The following is a 21022-nucleotide window of genomic DNA, read 5'->3' on the forward strand; positions in this document are numbered from 1 at the left end:
TGTCGGATAAGCTCACATGTTAACAGGGACAGGAAATGTACAGTTGGGGGCAACTGGTTGGGTGGAATGTAAAGCCCGTCTTGATTACTGCTTGATTCCACCCTTATTTTGAGAGAATGACACCCTATATATGTCACCCGATTTGACATACCGAGAGAAAATTGTGTTTTCCATCTTTTTTTCATGAGTGTGTTCTAGTAGTGCCCCCAAACAAACCGGCATGATGACATAAAAACATCAGCCAATCAACGGAGGAGAGAGCTATTGACGCACCAATCCGCAGCGCAGAGGCGGTGCCGACTGTACTCAGACCCAAGATGGTGTGAAGATTACGAGACATATAACTCTCACCTCTTCCAGTATTAGGTGTAATCCATAATGCGGGTATCAGTGCTTTTACGGTAAGTGGTGTCTGGATCGAAAAGCTCTTGCTTTGTGTCGGTAATTAAAACTCAAGGGTTTTGCGAGTTAAGGTCAAGTTATTTAAATCTATTTGGATTTGTAGCCTACTTCAAGTAATGAAACCGATAAACAACGTTTAGGATTGCATCAGTCGCCCCTCCTCTCCTTTCTGACTGCCTTTCTTCACAGCTAGCGACTTTGTTTGTTACACTGTTTTGAGCAAAACTCCCAGCTCCTATATAAAACTCGTCATAGTTAAGTCAGTCCTTTGTGTACCATGGTGGAAGATCGTTTTTTTATTACATTTTCTCACTTGATAACGTTATTAGGCGTCCCTTACATATTGAGCTAAAGATGGAAAATGTTGAGAAATTAATTATCTGGTAGGCGCTGACAATCCTTGACCTATTCCACAGCCGGTATGCCTTGTGAGAGGGAGAGATGTTAACAGGAGCAGTATAAGAATTTAACAACAAAAGCCGTCATCGGACGGATTTCCCTCCAGGAGAAAAGGTAAACCATCTAAACTAGTTTTACAAAGCAAAACCGTTTCTAGCGAAAAGGCTTAGGTGGATATACGTATATTTTGAAATTTTTCGTCATCCTTTGCTCTCTAGCTACCATTGCAGTTGTTGTCTGAACCGGCTTAGGGCGGTTTGAACTGACACAAGACAGTTTAACGAAACGAGAGAACTACAACCGTCATAAAATTTAATTGAATTTGCTGTGATAGAGGGTTTTTTGTGAAACGAAGGTTGAACGGTTCACGTTGTATCTTGGTGTTACTAACACGTTTGTTGGCAACGCTGGCAAGCTACGTTGATTAAAGGCACTGCTCGCTTACGCGCGTAGCCAGCGGTATCAGTAATAATATTACTTATCTTAACCATAACAGTTAACGTTAGCTAGCCCGCTGAGTCACTAATGTCTAATGTTACAGCTGAAGAAGTGAAAGCCCGCTACAACAAACAGCACCCAAACGAGGTAAACTACTGCATTGCGGCTCGTCCTTTGGCTAACGTTACTGTTAGTCATCCTTAAATCCTCTGAGTGGTTTTGCTAGTTTAGCCAATTTAGATTAACTAACTAAATTCGATGTAAAGATTAGCTAGCGACCGCTTTGTTGGTTAGGCTGTACGTTAACTGGTAAACAGGTACCGATTGTTGTAGCAGAATATCTTTATTCTGTATCGGGGTAGGCAGGAACAAACTGTCACCATCAGTAGTGAAGGAGATTGCATGCGCGTAATTTTTTGTTTACGTTTTTTCATCCAGGTTGGCCCATCTGGCTTATGCCTGATCTCAGGTCAGCCTGTAGGTAGCAAACTAATCAAGCCATGGACGTCGTGCAAGTCACTTTAACCGTGAGGGGAACAACGTCTTTAGGTAAGGCCGGTCACACATAAGTTCCTATCCTGTTTTGGAAGAGTGAAAAAACAGCAAAGAAAAGTCATTCTTATGAAGAGGCATTCCTTGCATGTGTGACGGTGCAGAGTTGTAATAAATACACCCTTTCTCAGTAAGAAACAGATTTTCCAAGTGACCGAGTTTATCAACATTCTGTGCTACCCGGAGGAAAATATGTATGTAATAATAACACCAGTAATAATTACAAGAAACATAATACTACTAAGAACTAGCAATAATAGTAAATAATATGGCTAAATTTCCCCACACTCAGATTGAGCAAAACCTGTCCCCTTAGGTGAGGTGATAGCAGTTGTTGGCAGCTGTGATAGCCTGGGAAACTGGTGTTCACAAAAAGCAGTCACTTTACAACCCCAGGAAGGCGATGGGTAAGTGGAGTTTACCCTTAATTACCAACGCATCTTTGTTAGTCAGTTTTGCTAGAGTTTTGTTTTTTTTTTAATTTTCCAATGCTGGTAATAACTTCTCTCTCCCGCCACCAGCACTGTGTGGAAAAGGACTGTCATTGTGCCACGGGGGGTTGAATGTAATTATCGCTATTTTAAAGGATTCTTTCTGGAATCAAAGGTGAGATGACTTGATTTCCACTTTTCACATATCGTATGTCAAGAATATAGTGACACATCTTCATTCTCAGTTATCAAAATCATTTGGCCTGTACATATTCCATACTTTACTGTGATGTTTCTTGTAATGGTGAGAGGTGAAAATGTGTTTGATTTTTGAAGCTGAAGCATATGCTCTAACTGTCTTTTCATAATATCTGAAGGGGAGGTATTATAATCTTATTATTATTTTTGATGGTCATAGAGGAAGTGTACATTCTTTGTTGTAGGACAGACTGCTCCTCCCAACTTCATGTACTTCATCTGTCGTTAGGCTTTCATCTACTCATTGGGTAGTGAAGGCTTCCAGTTCTAAAGCGTACATTGAGGGTCAAACCCAAAAGCAAACTCAGGGCAGGAGACTGGTTGGCCAGTTTAGAGAGCTGGCCACTGATGAAAAAATGTTTTTTCCTTTCTGCCATAAAACAGCAAAAGTCTTGGTAGTACATTTTATGCTAGAACTCCGACCTACAAGTTGAATGTACAAGTGCCGTCCCATTGGGACAATGCACCCAACAGGGGCTTTATCAGGTCATTTGAATTCATGTGGTTACTCAACGGAGAGAATGCTCCTTAGCTCTCCATAGTATTGTAGTCATTTGTTGCAATTTTTTTTGCCACGTACGCTAAGGTATTTAGTGGATTTGGTGTTTGTAAACAACCAAGGGAGGGCAGAGTGCCAGCTGACCCGTTGCCAATCTCAGCACATGAGCCACACCCATTGGTGCAGCGCAGTGGAGTGAACCTTGCACCCAGGATCTTGTTTCAGTCTCTCACAATGATGTCAGAAACAGCATATCGTGTTGTTTTATCGATCCAATGAAAAGATTGTACACTGACAAGAGCATAATGTAGTTTTTATGCCACAGTGGCCATTGGAAAAGTAAAACTGATCATTGCTTGTTACTTGTTTTCTTTTTTTTATTTTCAGTATGCATAATTTGGAGACAGAAAAGAAGAAGCCCAACTAACTTACGTAAATGACTAGTTATACTGTGTTTCCTGGGCAGAAAGCCTCATGTTGTGGGTGGAGTTCACGTGCTGAGATCAGCAAACTGTAAAAACACAACTGTTTTGAGGAAACTAGGCCTTAGCATTTAATGTTGTTTTGGTATTTCATTTAAATGCCATAAGAGATCAGGTCAAACTTCTAAAGAAGCAGTTCTTTAGAAGAAGTAGGAGAATTTGATGGATTTAGCTCAGCATTATAATTTAAGATTTAATTGGTTTAAGATCTAGTTAAAAAGTTTTTGTTTTATTAACTATTTACAGAAAAATGTTACATTTCTTAGAAAGATGATGCCAAGTTCCATTTCCTTGACTAATGAATCCACTTTGCAGATTTCAACCAATTGTGGCAGACTGGCTGGAAGATTGGTGAATATTTCCAGCTCAAAACATTTGTTGGAGATCTGTGTTTTTAGTTTAAAACACCACAACAAAGAATGAGACCAAAAAGTGATTTTTACGTATACGTACATAATCTTAACACTATATTAAACATTGGAATTGCAGAATGCAGGTGACCCATGTCAAGTCATAGTCAATAAGTGGGAGACGCATCAGCAGCCAAGAGCATTGAACTCCTCAGGTATAAAACCCAGACACTGAACTGCACGATTTGGTTTCAGTGCATTACACACAGATAACTCTGCTTGTGCAACAACGACAGTGCTTCCCCTACCGCGCTTAGCCGGGTCAGGGTTAGGGCGGGGGACTTGTCAGTGTGTGGTCAGCTACTGTGGACAAATTGCAGATGTCACTTTTGCATTGTCTCGTGGCCTTGGCCTTCTCGTGTCGCTTTTGTCTGAGAAGATTCTGTTGATTAGCTGACATCAGTCATTGTTTGTAATGGGGCTATTCTCCTGATGGCCTGACCTGTGTCCCTTTGTATAAGGATGGACAGAAAAAAAACTGGAGGCTAAATTGGTATTATAAATTTTATGCTATACTTGAAGCAAAGTTGGACAGCAGGCCAGGTTTAATGAACCCTTGTAAAATTGCAATAGAAAAAGCATGTGTTGCTTTTGGTAACAAACGCCTCTCTTTGTACGCTTTGCAAAAGTGCTTTGTGTGAGGCGCCCGGATTTGTCCACAGTCAGCCAGAGATGGGAGCAGTGATGCAACACACATTTAAGAGAAAGTGAAAGAAGCCCACATTGCTGAAGGCAGCATTGCTTGGCTGTAGCGGAGCGGGCTGTTGTGAGGGTGTGCTATTATGATATATTAGGGGAAGCACTGTTCTGATGGGGGAGTTGGATTAAGTGCCGCAATGCGGTCACCTTGTGTTTGAATATAAACATAACCTACTAAAGCACCGGCTGCAGCCTCCGAAATGCAGTGTAGTTTAGGTCTTTGGTTCTCGCACTCACTTGGACCAACACAACATTTGAGAAGTGAGAAAGAAGGACAGGTCTGTTGCATTACATTATAGCGTTTACATAGATCTGTGTACAGGGCAGCTCATACACTTAACATTTTTTAACATATTAGTCTGTTACATCACAGGATATTTAGCTGAGGTTAAGGACTTTGCTCAAGGGGACAGCAGCAGTACCCTTTTTAGGAATCAAACCTGCATCCTTCAGGTCAAAAGTCCATTCCCTTAACCATTATGCCACACAGTTGGCCAAGTACATGTCTGTTAAAACAGAAAACACACATACACACTGTAGGTTTCGGGTTTTTTTTTTTCCCCAAAAATAAGCAGCATGCTATGCTGAGTTTTCTCGCGACTAGCATATATGGGTGAGTCATAAAGGTTTTCCTTGAACCTGTTATTGTTTTCTTTTTTCTTTTTTCCTCGAATAAATGTATATATTTACTATATAATTGATACTATATTATTTTTCGATGTGTTTCATTCATTTAATTATTGTCTAATCTGTAATGTTTTCACTGCAACTTAGCAAGGCTAGGACAGCCTTGTTTTATGTAACTGTACCAGTTTATAACAGTCTATTGTCAGGGTAGATGGCACAGCCTTGGGACATAGATGTGAAGTATGGGATCTGACAAAAGCTGTTGAAGACAGTGATTATGAGAACCAGTAGAGACAATGTGTAATTATTTAGGTCTTGAAATTTGTGAATAGATCTTCAGTTAACTAAACCAAAATAACAAAATTATAGAAGTAACCAGGTGCAGAGCATTTGCATTCCTGCGTCACTGGTTCTTCTGCATTTAATCACAGGAAAATCAAGTGTAGCCTAAAAGGCCCTCTCTTCTCCTGTGGTCAAACAACAGCAGAAAACCTAGCATTCCATGTGGATGGCCTATTTGAATTTTGGGCTAAACATTTGGAAAAACAAAAGTGAACTTAAAAAGAAATGGAAATGCTCTACACTAAGCAATACTTTTTTGAAGTTAAGTACTAAGAAGTATAGTAAGCACTATGTAATTGTTTGTGTCATAGTTGTTAATGCTGGTCTTGTGTTTCAGAGTCTGACCTCGTTATTGACGATGGAGAGTTTGGTTTTTACAGTAAGTAATATTCACCTCTGTAAATACTACCTGATGAATTGTGCAACAACGCAATGATAATGAAAGACTTACAGTCTTTGGTAAATGTGTTTCCTTGCCCAGTCAAGGCTGTGACCTTCAGAAAACTGAGACAGAAGTTGGTTGATTTAGCTAGAAAGCTTTAGCTGCAAAGAACCTTAGCTGAGAATCAATGACTTACTGCATTATATGGGATTGTATTTTTTGGGGGTTGAAACCTGTATGAATAATTCAGAAAAATTGACCTCTCATTTCTTTTAAGTAGTAGCGTTTTTATTGTCTTTTTTTCCTGTTTAATTTTGAGTTAAAAGAAGTTGACACTCACCTACATGAAAACTGTTCCATGTTTAAATGTGTATGCGTTGTGCGCACTGCAGATGGTGTGGAATGTGTGGATTCTGGATGGCTGACGTGTCAGACAGAGATCCGCCTACGGCTGCACTATTCGCAGAAGTCCGCAGTGTCCATATCCAAGAAGAAATTCAAGAAGTCGCGATTCAGGTATAACCACTGGCTGAAGGCCAGGAGCCACGAGAGTAATGTGACAATTGGGGGAAGGGAGGGAATTAAAAAAAAAAAAAAAAATCTATATATATGTGTGTTGTTCCAAAAATAGATATTTTTTCTATTTGTTGATTAACTAGTAGGTCGATAAGATGGGAAAGTGAGCCTTGGGTGCTTTTCCCATCAGTTATTTTGCTTTTGCTAGGTCACACCTGGAAGGGGGAAAATACAAAAGAGTTCAGGACAGCTTCTGAAAATGCTTTAGTCTTTACTTATACATGTGCAGTATATTGTAGCGTTCTGAGCTGTGCTCCAAGTCGCTGTACTGGTTTGCACCGGTTGGGGTAGTTTTGGCAGTTTTTTGCCCTCCAGTCCCCTGCAGTGAGGATGCCTATGAGGACCGGGGGCTGGGCAGGGTGGCCCAAGGGATATGGGGTTTCGTTCCTAAGTTTGAAGGGGTATGTGGTCGCAATTGGGTGGTTCAGGGTTTTAGGGCGGGGAAAGTTAGATGAAGTGGAAAAACGGGTTGAGATTGAGAAATGTCTGATGAGCGTAGGTCTGCAGAGCGAGCCTGTTAGCAGCTCTGATTTTCTTTCACGTTAATGAGTTGTTTGTTCCGTTTGGAAGTGATAGAAGTTTATAGCTTTCAGTGGGTGACACGCACAACCCACCTTAGTCTGTCAGTTAAGGAAATAAAAGTTCTCCTTCTGCAATATCCTGTCCCCGTCTCCTCCTTCCCCAGGCTCGCAGGCAGCGCACGCTACAATATTTTTAAATAACCGAAAGGTTGCCGGTTTGATTCCCCGCCGGGGCATTGCTGCTGTACCCTTGGGCAAGATATTTAACCCACAATTGCCTCAGTACATATCCAGCTGTATAAATGGATAACATTTTAAAAAAACTGTAACTGATGTAAGTTATCCAGAGCTTCTGCTAAATGTTAATAATATAATGTAATAATGTAATATAATGAATAATTGCTGTTTTGGTATATTGCAATATATTTCTGAGGGGCTTAATATGTCAATGTACTTACCATATATTCTTGGACCAAACAGCATATTTTTCAATATACTGCAGTATATTTATTTTTAAATGGGTAAACATTAACTTTTGGGACTATGATATCAGAAGCATGTAAGCTGTTTTTTCTTGTTTTCCTGTTGCCTCATTTGCATAGAGCCCAAACAGGGCCAGTACCATCACCTGAAAAAATTGTCTTTTCTTACCTTCAGAGGAACTTTAGTATGGATACTAACATTGTACATTATACTAACTATAACACTATAACACTGCATAAACATTGTGGTGTATTTAACCGGACACACCCAAGCTACCCAAATCTTGTATAGGATGTATGATTTTCAAAATATATGAACGTGTGTAATCATACAAACTCCGTGGTTTTCACTGTTGTCTCGACCAGAGTTTTATTAAGATTAGTTTTATGTGAACCTGGTTGTTGCAGGCTGAAGCTAATGCTGGAGGGCACTGAGGAAGACGAGGATGAAGATGAGCAGAGTCCGACCTCCTGGAACAAGATGACGACCACTCTGGAGATCAGCATGATCAGTGGGAGTGGCTACAAGTCCCGCCACTCCCAGCCAGAGTGCGGCTACGCCCTCGAACCCGCGCAGTGGACTGAGTATAGCATTCACACCATGGACCCTGACAACCTGGAGCTCACCTTTGAGTTTTTTGAGGTTAGTCATGTAACCACATGATCTGAATGGTCGGCAACGTTGTGTTTCCCAGTGCGTACCTCCTGTGTGTGCTTGTCTCCATCCAAACTTACATTACATTACAATACATTATTGGCATTTAGCAAATGCTCTTATCGAGAGCAAATTCCATAGGCTACAATTTTCCATTTTATCCTTTTATCCAGCTGGATATTTCCTGAGGCAGTTCTGGGCTAAGTACCTTGCCGAAGGGTATATCAGCAGTGCCCCAGTTGGGAATTGAGCCAGCAACCTTTCAGTTCCAAGCCCTGCTCCTTACCACTATGCTACCCTACCACCCCTCCTAACTCCTATATGAGTAGGTTTCACCTGGCACTCTACTGAATGCATGTCTGGGTGCCACATCAGTTGGCAGCAACAGAATGTGCTGTGAATGTCCTGTGAAATAATGAGTCTGTGTGACCTTGCAGGAGGACCTGAGTGAGAAGGTGATGCAGGGCGATGATCACCCCGGGCACGTGGGCACCGCCTGCCTCCTCTCCTCTTCCTTCGTGGAGAGCGGGAAGAACACAGGAATGGTCACCCTGCCCATCATGGGCCGCAACTCCAGGCCGGCCATCGGGAAAGTGCGAGGTGAGCTGCTTCCTGGAGATTAGAGGAGGACAGTGCATGGTGGCAGGAACACAAAAAAGAAAATCTGCTTCCTTTGAACTTCGGTCTTCCTCACCTTTGAGAACCTCACTGGTCACTTTTTAATTATGAAGTAATTCTTAATTATGAAATAGTTCTTTCCCACTGGGATAAATTCAGACTTGCCCTCAGAATATGAAAGATTAGAATTAGATTTGGATACAAATTGTGTGAAAAAAACATGAGAATTATACTAGATGTAAATTTTGACATGCAGGTTGAGTGTAAATCTTCCTTGATGAAGCGTTAGGGAAAGGGGTCTCATTACAGAGGTTTCTAACAGCAGTTTTCTGTGATTGGAGTGATGCTGTTGTTTGTCCACAGGAGTGGAGAGGAAACACTGAGATTTTCTTCAGAAATGACACAGCTGTGAAACGTGCTGCAGTGTATGTTCAGTCACAAAGATTGTCTGTGTTGTCCTTTCTCGTTTCAGTGGACTACATCGTCATCAGGCCGATCAAGGACTTCATGTGCGACATGCATTCCTCCTTCACTAAGTACTGGAGGAAGAGGAGTGCCCTGGACGTGGGGCACAGAGGAGCTGGAAGCTCTCACCATGCAGCGAAGTGAGTGGAGTCCGCCCCGTGACTGTTTGGGCTTTCCCTCTTATATTAGGATAAGGGAGGTGGTGAGGTAATGAGGGGGAAAGTGTCGGGCTGGGAAGCAGAAAAATCAATAAACAGCTGTTGACAGAAGGAAAAAGAAATGTTAAGTGGTCAGTGGGTACGTTTGGAAGCCGTCAGCATTTACATGGATGCCAAAGGTTGTGGCTGTGTACACAAGGGCGGTGCTGTGATAAGCAGTGGGCCTGGACTGATAGCAGTGAAGTTCAGACACAGCATCTCGCTGTCTCACGTGGAACCACCTGATAGTTAAGTGCCAACAGCACACAGATTAATAGCTGACGCACAATATAATTCTGCGCTCTGATTCGATCGAGCCACGTCATTCTTCTGCCTTCACCTTGCGTAATAAATTTAAACTTGTACTGCTCCTGTTTTATCAGTACTAATGTATCAGCAGTGGATAAAATGACTGGAAAATATTGGAACATGAATGAAAAAAATGAATTTATGTACATGCAGGTCTCTTCAGTCAAGGATATATGTGACATTGTCTGCATGTGAAATGCTGTTACAGTGAGTGCAGTCTCAGACTTCTGTGTTGTTAATATGCATGTGCTGAAATGTATGTCTGCATATTTCAGACACACCAAAATAAGGGAGAACACCATCGCCTCATTCAAAAGTGCTGCGAATTACGTGAGTGAAGGACATTAATTACTTGATTGTGATTTCATTATTTGTCAGGGACCACATACAATATTTAACATACACTGCAACATTTAGTGAGTTGTGGCAGATTGAACCAGTAGCTAATTTTCATCAGTACTCCGTGAACCTGTGATACTAGCCTGCAAACCTGATCAATCACAGAGGGAAGAAGAAGTTTTTCAAGTTCTATTTTCTTCCACATTTCCACCTCAGTGCATTCACTTTCACAGTTGTACAGTTGATGTGGATAATGCACTGCTCCCTGCCACATTCACACATTGGGTTTTTAATGTTTTCATTCCCAGGGAGCAGCGTACGTGGAGTTTGATGTCCATCTCTCCAAAGATTGTGTTCCGATTGTGTATCACGACTTCACCTGTTGTATTTCAACAAAAAAGGTAACGCTTGGTGGATCTGTGAAAGACACTCACTCCTTGATTAGAAACTCACTGTCTGTTTTACAGAAAGTTCCGGCAAGCTTCTGATCCAATTGTGTTCCATAAACAGCATTCCAAAATGGTTTCACCCTGTCCAAAATGGTTTGACCTGGCCATATTGTTTTGGCCAGTTGTATTAATAGACGATTGCAGGTGTCTTATTTGTATCCTTGTCCCTCTAGTCTTAAAATATGTGCCTTTTCAAAACGTGTATCAATGCAAAATCTGATTTCATCTGTGCTACATATGCTAAACACTACCAGTGATGACTTCCCCACCTACAGAAAATTATTCATTGGTTTGCTAAGCACACAAAAACACAAATCTTCTTAAAAATGATTTAATTTCCTTTTAAAGAATTTGCCTATAAGCGCAAACCGCTGCATAGTTAGTCCAAATTTTGCTTATGTATTATTATTTATACGGCTTGATGCTATTTGAGCAATTCAGGCAACTTATCTTGCCCAACAGAACAACAGCAATGTCTCACTGAGGAATCTTTGGGTTACAAGCCATGTTCCATAACCACAACACTACACTGTTGCCCAGAAGCACGTCGCTAGGATACTGTGTTAAATTGTAATTATTGATTTACAACTGAAAAGCTGTAACCTGCACCTCTTGTTCTTCACAGAAAAATGACAAAAACTCTCTGGAACTATTTGAAGTTCCTGTGAAGGATCTCACATTTGACCAACTACAGCTTTTAAAGGTGAAGACCCATTGCTAAAATCTCAGCGCGTCTGAAAGACCCATCTGTGTTTAAATTGTGTCCAAGGTTTTACTGAAACATTTGTCTGCGTACTGATGTTCAGGTATGTAACTGTTTCCCCTTTGTATTCTGTAGCTGGCCCATGTGACTGCCTTGAAGGTGAATGAACAAGGTATTTATAAACAGATTTTATGCTGTCAGCTTCCTTGATCTGCTAGCCTTAGTACTTGACCAATGACTAGTGCTTATTTCTAGTACTGCCATAGGTCATCATTGGTCATGACTGCTTGTTATGGCAGATGTTATTTTTTAATTTGTTGTTGTTACAGGCCCACATGATGTTTTCTTGAAAAGTGATGACGTTTTTGGCATTTTGTCAATAATTACGAGATTATCTTGCTAAACAAGTTATCAAGTTCCAAGATGCAAAGCTCAGGATTGTGTCTACGCTCCCATCTTCGAAGCATTTCTGTGTCTTATTATCCAATTTAATACGGCTGAGATATTTCTGTAAAGTTTATATATATTTTTAAATTATTTTTTTGCATAAATATAAAATTACCGGTTAGTTATGCATTAGACTTCCCTTGATGAAAGACCATTCTTTAATCTTTTGTGAAACTACAATGATAAATACAGTTGTTTTATTTGTTTTATTTAGATATGTGTGTATTCTACGTTCTGTATCTCCATTGCATGTGTACATGTGTAAAAGTTAGATTGAATTGTGCCCTGGGGTTTTAAGCTTTAAGATCGATTTGCTTTTGAAATGACAGTGGATATTTTTCACAGATTCTCTGGATGAAGAGGAATACATTGCAGAGCATCAGCCTTTCCCCTCTTTACATCAGGTAGCACCAACAGCATGCACAAATAAGGCTGTTTGATATGTTTAATTTCATATTACTATATTTTTTTAGTAATTTACGACCAAGCTGTTGCTGTACTGACTTTGTAAAATCATGTATGTTTTTTTTAAAGATCTTTCAAGCTGTTCCAGAACACGTGGGGTTCAACATTGAACTGAAGTGGATTACACAGTTGAAGGTTTTATGATGTTAATATTATAATATTGCTTTATTTGTGCTCATTTGATGACATTCAGTGAATGGTGGCTACTTTGATGAATGGTGATTGGCTGTTTAAAAGCATGTCTTTTGCACAGGATGGATCCTGGGAGGGAAACTTGTCGTCATACTTTGACATGAACTTCTACCTGGATATCGTTCTGAAATGTGTCTACCAGAATGCTGGAAAAAGAAGAATAGTCTTCTCTTGCTTTGATCCTGATGTTTGCACAATGTAGGTATATAGATACAGTGTATATACATCATGAACATCAAACAGTTTATGCCTGATCAATTTTAATGTCTACCTATTATATTACTAGTATAGTAATTATACATTTAAAAACCCTGTACTGCAAAATTAATACTGTATTTGGTAATATAGTTATAAGCTTTGACTTAATCTTAAGGTTCATTGAATCTAGTCAAAACTTAAGATTTGAGTACAAACATGATCTGACTGTCTACTTGTCTGGAAACACCAGCAGTTTTTCCAGGGTCATGTTCTTGGCCTTTCCATAGTTAGAGGTCAGACTTCCTTATATGAGTTTTACTAGCTCTTTCAAAGAAGTGTGTGTATGTACGTGTATGTGTATGTACGTGTATGTGTATGTACGTGTATGTGTGTGTATGTACGTGTATGTGTATGTATGTGTGTATGTGTGTGTATGTACGTGTATGTGTATGTATGTGTGTATGTGTGTGTATGTATGTGTGTGTATGTGTGTGTATGTACGTGTATGTGTATGTATGTGTGTATGTGTGTGTATGTACGTGTGTGTGTATGTATGTGTGTATGTACGTGTATGTACGTGTATGTGTATGTATGTGTGTATGTACGTGTATGTGTGTGTATGTATGTGTGTATGTGTGTGTATGTACGTGTATGTGTATGTATGTGTGTATGTGTGTGTATGTACGTGTATGTGTATGTATGTGTGTATGTGTGTGCGTGCGTGTGTGTAAAGCAAACCAAGCGGCAGCTTTTCACTGAAAAGGGTCTTGTGTTCCATGTGACTGGAAGTATGACTGTTTGCTTTGCAGGGTGCGGAGGAAACAGAACAGATACCCCATTCTATTTCTGACTCAAGGGGTCTGTGAGTCCTACCCAGAGCTCATGGACATACGCTGCCAGACCACTCAAATAGCAATGAGCTTTGCACAGAGTGAGGACATTTTGGTGAGTTAGAATTGGATCACACACCTGAATGACCTTTTCTGCAGTGCACACTGTATAAGTGATCCACTGCGCACACCCAAGCTCATACTAATCAGATGATAATTGCACACCATGTAAACCACCAATATAAGGTAATGTTGTTCTAATAGGTCATTAATATATTGTCATTGCTGCCATTATGTGTACACAGGATGATGTTGGTATGGTGCTCTTAAAGGTGTTCGTTTGGCACCGTGTGTGTACATAAAACAGTTACTGTTGTGTGCTGTTATATTAGTGCTCTTTTTCAGCTTGATTCTGTACTGTATTGTGACTGATACTGATATGCATTTATCAGTGCATCTATCAAACTAAAATGGTCTTCTTGGTGCTGAGAGCATCTGCCAAATGGATGGATAAAAGAATGACAAAATTGTTATTAATGTTATTAATGAACTGCATGAATGGGTGAAAGGTGGATGTCAGAGTGAGGCATCATGAACTTCATGATGGATGGAGCTACCATGTGCTGTCCATCACTAACTCAAAGGCAAAACAATGCAATAATAAATTATATAGCACTTTTCACCCATTCAGAGCTCTTAACAAGGATACTTGGAGGATTGGAAGGTAACGGCAGAGATTTAGGATTACAGCAAAAATCAGATAAGTTGTTTGAGTCTTCACGTGAAGTGTGCGATAGCAGTGGTTGCGGTTTTCGCGTGACGCATGTAACACCACTCTCTCCTCTCCCAGGGGATCAGCGCTCACACCGAGGACCTGCTGAAGAACATGGACTCCATCAAAGAGGCACAGGCCAAGGGCCTGGTGGTCTTCTGCTGGGGCGACGACAACAACGACCACGAGACCCGCAGGAAGCTGCGTGAGCACGGCATCGACGGCCTCATCTACGACAGGTAAACCCAGACCGTTACCGGGGCAGCAGCGTAGTGCGTTGATAAGGAGCAGGGCTCGTAACTGAAAGGTTGCTGGTTCGATTCCCTGCTGTGGCATTGCTGCTGTACCCTTGGGCGAGGTACTTAACCCAGAATTGCCTCAATAAATATCCAGCTGTATAAATGGATAACGTGTACAAACTGTAACCTACGTAAGTCGCTCTGGATATGTATGTAATGTATGTAATGTAATATAAAACGTACAGGGCAGAGCCACACTCCCAGAGAGCACAGGAGAGCTGACAGAAATCACTGACCCCCCAGTCACTCATACACATGCGGGCACAGAGCTGCATCCTCCCTGATTAGTGAGGATAACAGTGTTTCAGTGAGATTCATTTACTGTGCCATGCGTTTGACTGTTTGTTTGTCTTTTAATTCATGTTCAGTTGTCCACTCATTTCAAATTCCCAAATGGAGAGCTCTGGAGAGCTCTGCATTTAAACAGGTGGAGATAGCTGCACAACTTAAATTACCCAAATTCTTTCTTAAATTCTTAAATTGTCAGTGCAAAGTTGGTCAGGACAGGATGAGTGTGACAAAAGGAAGTTTGTGATTTGATCTAGGAATGTTTGTAGTCTGTAGGTAAGGATGCACACATGGCCACCTGGGTGATTACATACATGCGAACACACAGACAAACACCATAAGCATATTCCCACACACACAGTTTCACAGATACCCTCACACACATACACACATACTTTGCATATCCATTGTTTTTTTCCTTCTTTGCAGAAAGTTTTATGCTTCACATTTTACTGAATTAAATGGTTTTTTTAATTCAGTATTTTTTTAACTTTTGGTTAAGTAACAGACAGTAACACTGAATGATAATACTAAGGATTAGAGATGCCTTCTTGCTCACATAAGGTAACATCAGCTGTTAATGCGGCATGATGTCATTATGCTTGATAGAAGGATGCAGCCATTATATTCTTTGAAACCAGCTTTTATTCTCATGTGCCTCGTCTCCACTGGCCAAGTTACAGACTGACTGTGGACTATCTGCCAAATTGTGAGTGTCTTCATTGTCACGCAAACCTTTGTGTAATGTTGGTGACCCAGATATCTTTTATTTTCTCAGAAAAACCTGTCCAGAGTGGCAGAATACTTAAGAGCTGGTGCGACTCCTTGAACATCATGCAAATTGAAATTAACATATTGGAAATGGGAAATACAGTGGTGTGATATATTACAGATTAAACACACTTGTTTATATATTGTTCCAGTTAAAGTGGTTGTAAAATCACCTTCCATATTAAAATATAAGTCTGATGAAGATTCAATTTCAGTTGAACACTCTATTCATAACCAAAAATAATTAAAGTTAACAGCAACAGTGCTGAATTATTTCTTTTGCAAGTAGGGATGGTGTAGTAAAGCAACTAGTATATGTGCACTTGTAAATGAGTAAGTACTGGTAAACCGTACTATACAACAACAGTATTGTTAGCGTTTGTACAAATAGCCACACAGATTTGCCCCAGTCATTAAACCTTCAAGTTAGTAGTAGCAAAATTATAATCTATACAGTTGGCCTACATAAGATAAAACACTATACAGTACTTTGTAAAGCAAACCCAACCCATTTTATTACAATGAACATTATCACCAAACCTGTCTGACCAAACGCTTATCGTTGAGGCAGAATATGGGCAGCATGGTGGAGACAAGGAAGTAGTCAAGCCTGTTCATGTGTATCTTAAGAAGAGCTTTTCCTTCTTTTCTTTATCTTTTCTGTCATCTTTCTCTCTGCAATAAGGTGGTGCTAGATGAATCATAAGGAAAAATAAGCTCAAATGTCTTGAACACGTTACAGCGGTTGGATTAATTTCAGATATCTTCATATGTGGAAAATTCTTTTCAGTGTGTGTCCTGAGAATATTTAGACCGCCAAAAGAGTGGTATTTCCTGTAGTATTAGATTAAACTGAAGTGGAAAGAACACTGATTACAAGTGGCAGAAAAAGTTAGATGGTTGATGAATGCGTCTCACTTAATCTTCTCGAAGACTAAACCAGTACATTTCTCTCTGACAGAAACAGCAGCATAAATCGGTGACAAGTATACTTTCCTCTGACAGAACCCACACAGTAAACCATTAACAAGTGAATTTACCTCTGAGAGAAACAGCACAATAAACCAGTGACAAGTATACTTCCCTCAGACAGACACAGCAGAGTAAACCAGTAATGAGTATGCTTCCCTCTGAGAGAAACAGCAGAGTAAGCCAGTAATGTGTCAGTGAGTAAGGACTGTACTTCCCTCTGACATCAAAAGTGTAGTCAACAAGTAATTCTGACAAAGAACTCAGAAGTATGACTTATATTAGGAAGAATAGAGGCTATAAGTTTGGCTACCTCTTCTCCTTACGGCATTAGAGGGACATTGACCAAGAGCTTGGTTGTGTTGAGGAATTGTTGTGATAACTCTGCCTCTTTCTTTCAGAATTTGCGAATGCTCGCCGCCAAATTTCATTGGCCCGAGTTCTGCAGATACCAGTAATGTTTCTCTAGTTCCTGACTGCGTTCCTCACTTTGGATGTTTTTGGTTTTTTTTTTTCTTTTGCTCCAGATTAATGCCTGAGCAACCTTATTCACTTACTGCACAGGGAACTGCGCAAGAATGATGCGTGGTGCTTGACTAATCATGCTGCACAGTTTAGGGGGGAAACAGCATGGCATTTTCTTACCGGTTACCTCAGGGTGTCGTTTAACTGGAAATCTCTTTGACAGCGTAGTCTTTTGTCATCCCTGACACCAGTGACTAGTCAACTGCCCAGACCATCATTGTACAATTCCCAAGCCCCCCCCCCTCGAGCTCATGCCTATACATGACATTAAGTCATCACCCACGCTAATATTTTTTTTAATTTTCACATAATCCCGGGTATTTTTTTTATTCTTCTCTACCCTCGTTGAGTGTGTGCATGCTGTCACTCATTTAACTTCAGCAGACTGAAAATGAGGCGAAGAGATCAGAGCACCCGCGTTGCTGGATTGCTGGCATGTCTTTGCAGTTGACAGCATGACTCCATAAACCCAAACACTGCTGTTCACACTTACTGAAAGGCTGAGTCAACAAGAGACACAGAGTACACAGCCGAAAACGGCCAATAAGGGGGGTCAATAATAAAAATGTAATGTGTCAACATTACACAAGAAATAATACTGCCACCATAGTACTGCACCTTGACAAAGGTAGGGTTGTCAGATGGCAGGCACGTGAAAGAGTTCTTAGTTTCCTTTTCTACACATTGTTAGGGGCGTTCAGTATCACAATTATGTCTTAGAAGTACGATTCAAATACTTTTGTATTGTATGATTATGATATGTAATTGATTCAAAACTCCTATTGATGGAAGTGTGGCTTATACATTTTATTTGTATTTTTGTCATACCCTGAACCGCTTCTGTTTTTTGTTTTTTTTCTCTCAGGTCATCTATGTATTGTCAGTGTTGTACATGAAAACATATATGCATGAAAGCAAGCCTCACATTATATAGAAGTGTAAAGATTAAGCAGCAGTGATTGTGTGTAGTATAGATATATTTGGTCCAACAGTTCAAAGGTATGTTGGCCTTGCTATGCACTCCTGTGTGTTTTCGTCAAAGTTGAGCATTATTACTAATAACAGGGTTCTTATCGACTTGATTTTTTTCCATTGTGTTGCTGCCTTGATCACCTCCTTGTGGACTGAAGGTGAAACTGCAGGCTAGAAAATCAAGTAGATAACCACCCAAGAGTTTGTTAATAATGCACCTCTGATGATGGGATTATTTTGCTTGTTTTTTTTTTGGGGGGGGGGGGGGGGGGGTTGTTTGCATTACCTTATGTTGTAGTCCTGAAGAAAGAAATTTTTACCATGAGGTTAGACTTTCAACAACTACAACTTTGTTCTTGGAACCATTTGAAACTGTTGGAACATTTGACATTTTTATTCTTCTTGTGTTTCATGTTGTTTTTGCTAAAATAATCTTATTTCCCTCCTAGATGCTTGGATTTATAAATGTTACACTGTATGGCACCTTTGTTAGTTTTTTATCTAGATCATGGGACTTGACCAGCCATTACATTTCATTTGAATCCACTAACTCTGAGAACTGTTCTCCTTGTTCTTGTAGAATCTGGGATGACCAAGTCGAGCAGCCGAACATCTTCAAAGTAGAGGAGCAGGTGTCTCTGCAAGAGGTGATTTCGGAGGAGACGCTGAAGAGCTGCGCCTGCTCCTGCTACAGCATCCCTTGCACCTCGGTGCCGTGCGGAGGGCGCCCGGGGGCCGGAAGCGGCGAGTCTGACTCAGGGCTGAGCTCCTCTTAACCCCCCAGAAACCTGGCCTGGGCGCTCTGGGGCGATGCATGCATAGGTTTTACTTTTTCACTTGAAGGATTTCTGTTCCACGGAAAGAGGGCTGTGTGCCAACGTGAGGTCTGCATTCCAATTCACTGAGTACCTGCCCGCCCACATCACATGAAAGACTATTTAATTTACGTACAGAAAACGTCCTGTTATTTTCATGTTTTTTTTTTGATTATGGCTGCTATTTAACTTAAGATGCGACTGCTTACTAATCGATACCTTTTGATTCTGTTCACCGGAGACGCACACACACCTGCGCCCGAAGCACTTTTGAGAGGTGTTTCAGGTCGCCAGGCAACAAAGTTTTTCTTTTTCCTGTGAGCATGGTCTTCAGCTCGGCTGTAAGAGCCCTGCTCAGGTGGAGGAAATACTGAAGTGAATGTAGCTCCGTAACTTTCAGATGCACATGCTGTCACAACAGCTTGCTGAGTAATCACTTTAAATACAAAAAATTGAGTTACTGTTAAGGGAACAGCACAGAATCAAAAAAAAAAACCACCCAAAATGGAGGAGGCTTGGGCCTTTAGATTTAGTCTAGCCTCGGACTGCCACTGTATTTTATATTTCTTTAACTTTATTTAGCCAATTAGCAATACCTCAGTTAAATAAAATGCTGTAAAGTAGCTTTTTGTATATATTGCTTCTTGTTAAGGAGTTTGTTTATTTTAGTTATTACTGAGATTGTAGGGCTGTGAGGCAGGGGTGTTCCTGTGCCGGGCGTAACAGCACCACAAATCAGTTTGCATCCTCTTTGCTTAATATTAAAGATATAGCCGATTTAGTTTGAACTTCACCTGTGCCAAATGTCTCATTTTCATCACAACCCTCCAGTGAGTCTTTAAATTAAAGGGGACGGGGACGGGGGGGGGGGGGGGGGGGCTAGCTGTGGAAAATAGCACGTTGTACAGATGTACAATGAGAGCTCTTTTGATCTGTGTCCACCCTTGAACATTGACGAGAACACCATCTGGAGCACTGTGAGAGGGCCCACAAGAATCACAACACGCACATTGTGAGGTCTGTGGTGGCTGAAATGGATGCGTGTGGAAGTGGAAAAATGGAAAAAATTGAAATGCCTCAATCCATTATTCAAAGTGAAGGACAAAATGTACTGTTGATTAGCTTGAAGAGACGCTGTAGAATATTAGTTCAATTCAGTTTTGTAAAGTCTATATTTCTATTTGTATGCGGTGTATGTCAGCAACATAGTGAAAAATTAAAATCTCTAAAGACCAAGGTTTTGCTTAACACCAGCTGAACAAATGTACCTCTGTTCATGTATCACAAAGCATTTTTCCAGTAACAATGATGTGCTTATACATTTTTTTTTTTGTCATTAATATTCCTAGTATACAATTATGGTCTTGCTTAAACCGACCCAACTGTAACATATAGCATTTCTCCCTGAAACACTGCAAAGCAAGAACGACTTGATTTGTAGCAAAAGTGTAAATTGTGTGTGTTATAATTATACAGTAACTTTAAAATGTAAACCTTAATGTCCATTTCCACTCTGACTCCGTGCAGGGTGCAAAAAACCACGCATGTCTTGACTGTTTGGCTTGCCTGAATCTTTCAGGTTGATTGCGGAATCCACTGCCAGGTGTGACTTAACTCCTCCCTCCAGAGAGGGAATTGCTCAAGTGAAAAAATAAAGCTATTAAGTACTGTTACATCTCTTTTTTTTGGAAATATTTTGTGGGCATACATGGGTTTGGCACTGACTGAAAGAGACCCACAGGAACACACTGTAAAGATTAAATAGCTTCCCAAGGAGCTGTACACATACCATGTACTCAATGCACTGTTGTCCAATAACACATTTCTGTTTCAAGGTTTGGGTTTTTGAGTTTCTGAAATGTGTAGCTGGAAAATCATATTTAATTAATCATAAAAAATGGACACTTTTGGAGTTAAATTCATTAAGGGAAGTTGCTGGGTTTGACCAAGGTGTTTTAGAATTATTTGTCCACACGTGGTGTATTAGCCTCAAAGCATATTGCAATTCCTGCATCATATTTTAAATCCTGTAGCAGCCTTGCATGTCTCTCCCTGCTGTGAAGCCATGCTTAGATTGACTGAAAAAAACAGGATTACCTTCTTTGGAAATACCAGAGAGAATGCAGGTACAAATTAATGTGGCACAGCAGAAATGCTACTGGGCTTAAGGTTGCTGGTTTGACTCCTTGGAAGGGCACAGTCTTACTTTTGTATGTATGTATGTTATGGAATAGGAGTAAATAA

General features: G+C 40.5%; 1 protein-coding gene across 3 annotated transcripts; it reads left to right on the forward strand.

Moving 5' to 3' along the window:
* The first annotated feature begins 322 nt into the window (after positions 1-322).
* gpcpd1 (glycerophosphocholine phosphodiesterase 1) lies at positions 323-19261 on the forward strand. Of its 3 annotated transcripts, XM_036549383.1 has the most exons (22): positions 323-401; positions 819-915; positions 1343-1386; positions 1678-1788; positions 2108-2198; positions 2313-2397; positions 3951-4026; positions 5877-5918; positions 6314-6437; positions 7909-8143; positions 8593-8755; positions 9246-9378; positions 10020-10074; positions 10392-10484; positions 11158-11235; positions 11371-11407; positions 12028-12086; positions 12217-12282; positions 12401-12537; positions 13347-13482; positions 14218-14378; positions 18544-18739. In XM_036549383.1, the coding sequence occupies exons 4-22, from the start codon at positions 1740-1742 to the stop codon at positions 18737-18739; spliced, it is 2016 nt and encodes a 671-aa protein (XP_036405276.1). In that variant the 5' UTR covers positions 323-401; positions 819-915; positions 1343-1386; positions 1678-1739. The 3 variants fall into 3 exon arrangements, with proteins under 3 accessions (XP_036405276.1, XP_036405277.1, XP_036405278.1); XM_036549384.1 differs by lacking the exon at positions 1343-1386; XM_036549385.1 differs by lacking the exons at positions 323-401; positions 819-915; positions 1343-1386 and having other exon boundaries at positions 1740-1788; positions 18544-19261.
* The last annotated feature ends 1761 nt before the right edge of the window (positions 19262-21022 follow it).

This window comes from Megalops cyprinoides, chromosome 17 (genome assembly GCF_013368585.1).
Source record: "Megalops cyprinoides isolate fMegCyp1 chromosome 17, fMegCyp1.pri, whole genome shotgun sequence".
NCBI classification, from domain to species: domain Eukaryota; kingdom Metazoa; phylum Chordata; class Actinopteri; order Elopiformes; family Megalopidae; genus Megalops; species Megalops cyprinoides.

Bases quoted from the DNA above. Each gene is read 5' to 3' on its own strand.
- gpcpd1 (XM_036549383.1), top strand. From the start codon at position 1,740: ATGGACGTCGTGCAAGTCACTTTAACCGTGAGGGGAACAACGTCTTTA. The intron at 10,485-11,157 runs GTAACGCTTGGT...TGTTCTTCACAG, and splicing joins GTTGTATTTCAACAAAAAAG to AAAAATGACAAAAACTCTCT. The intron at 14,379-18,543 runs GTAAACCCAGAC...TTGTTCTTGTAG, and splicing joins GACGGCCTCATCTACGACAG to AATCTGGGATGACCAAGTCG.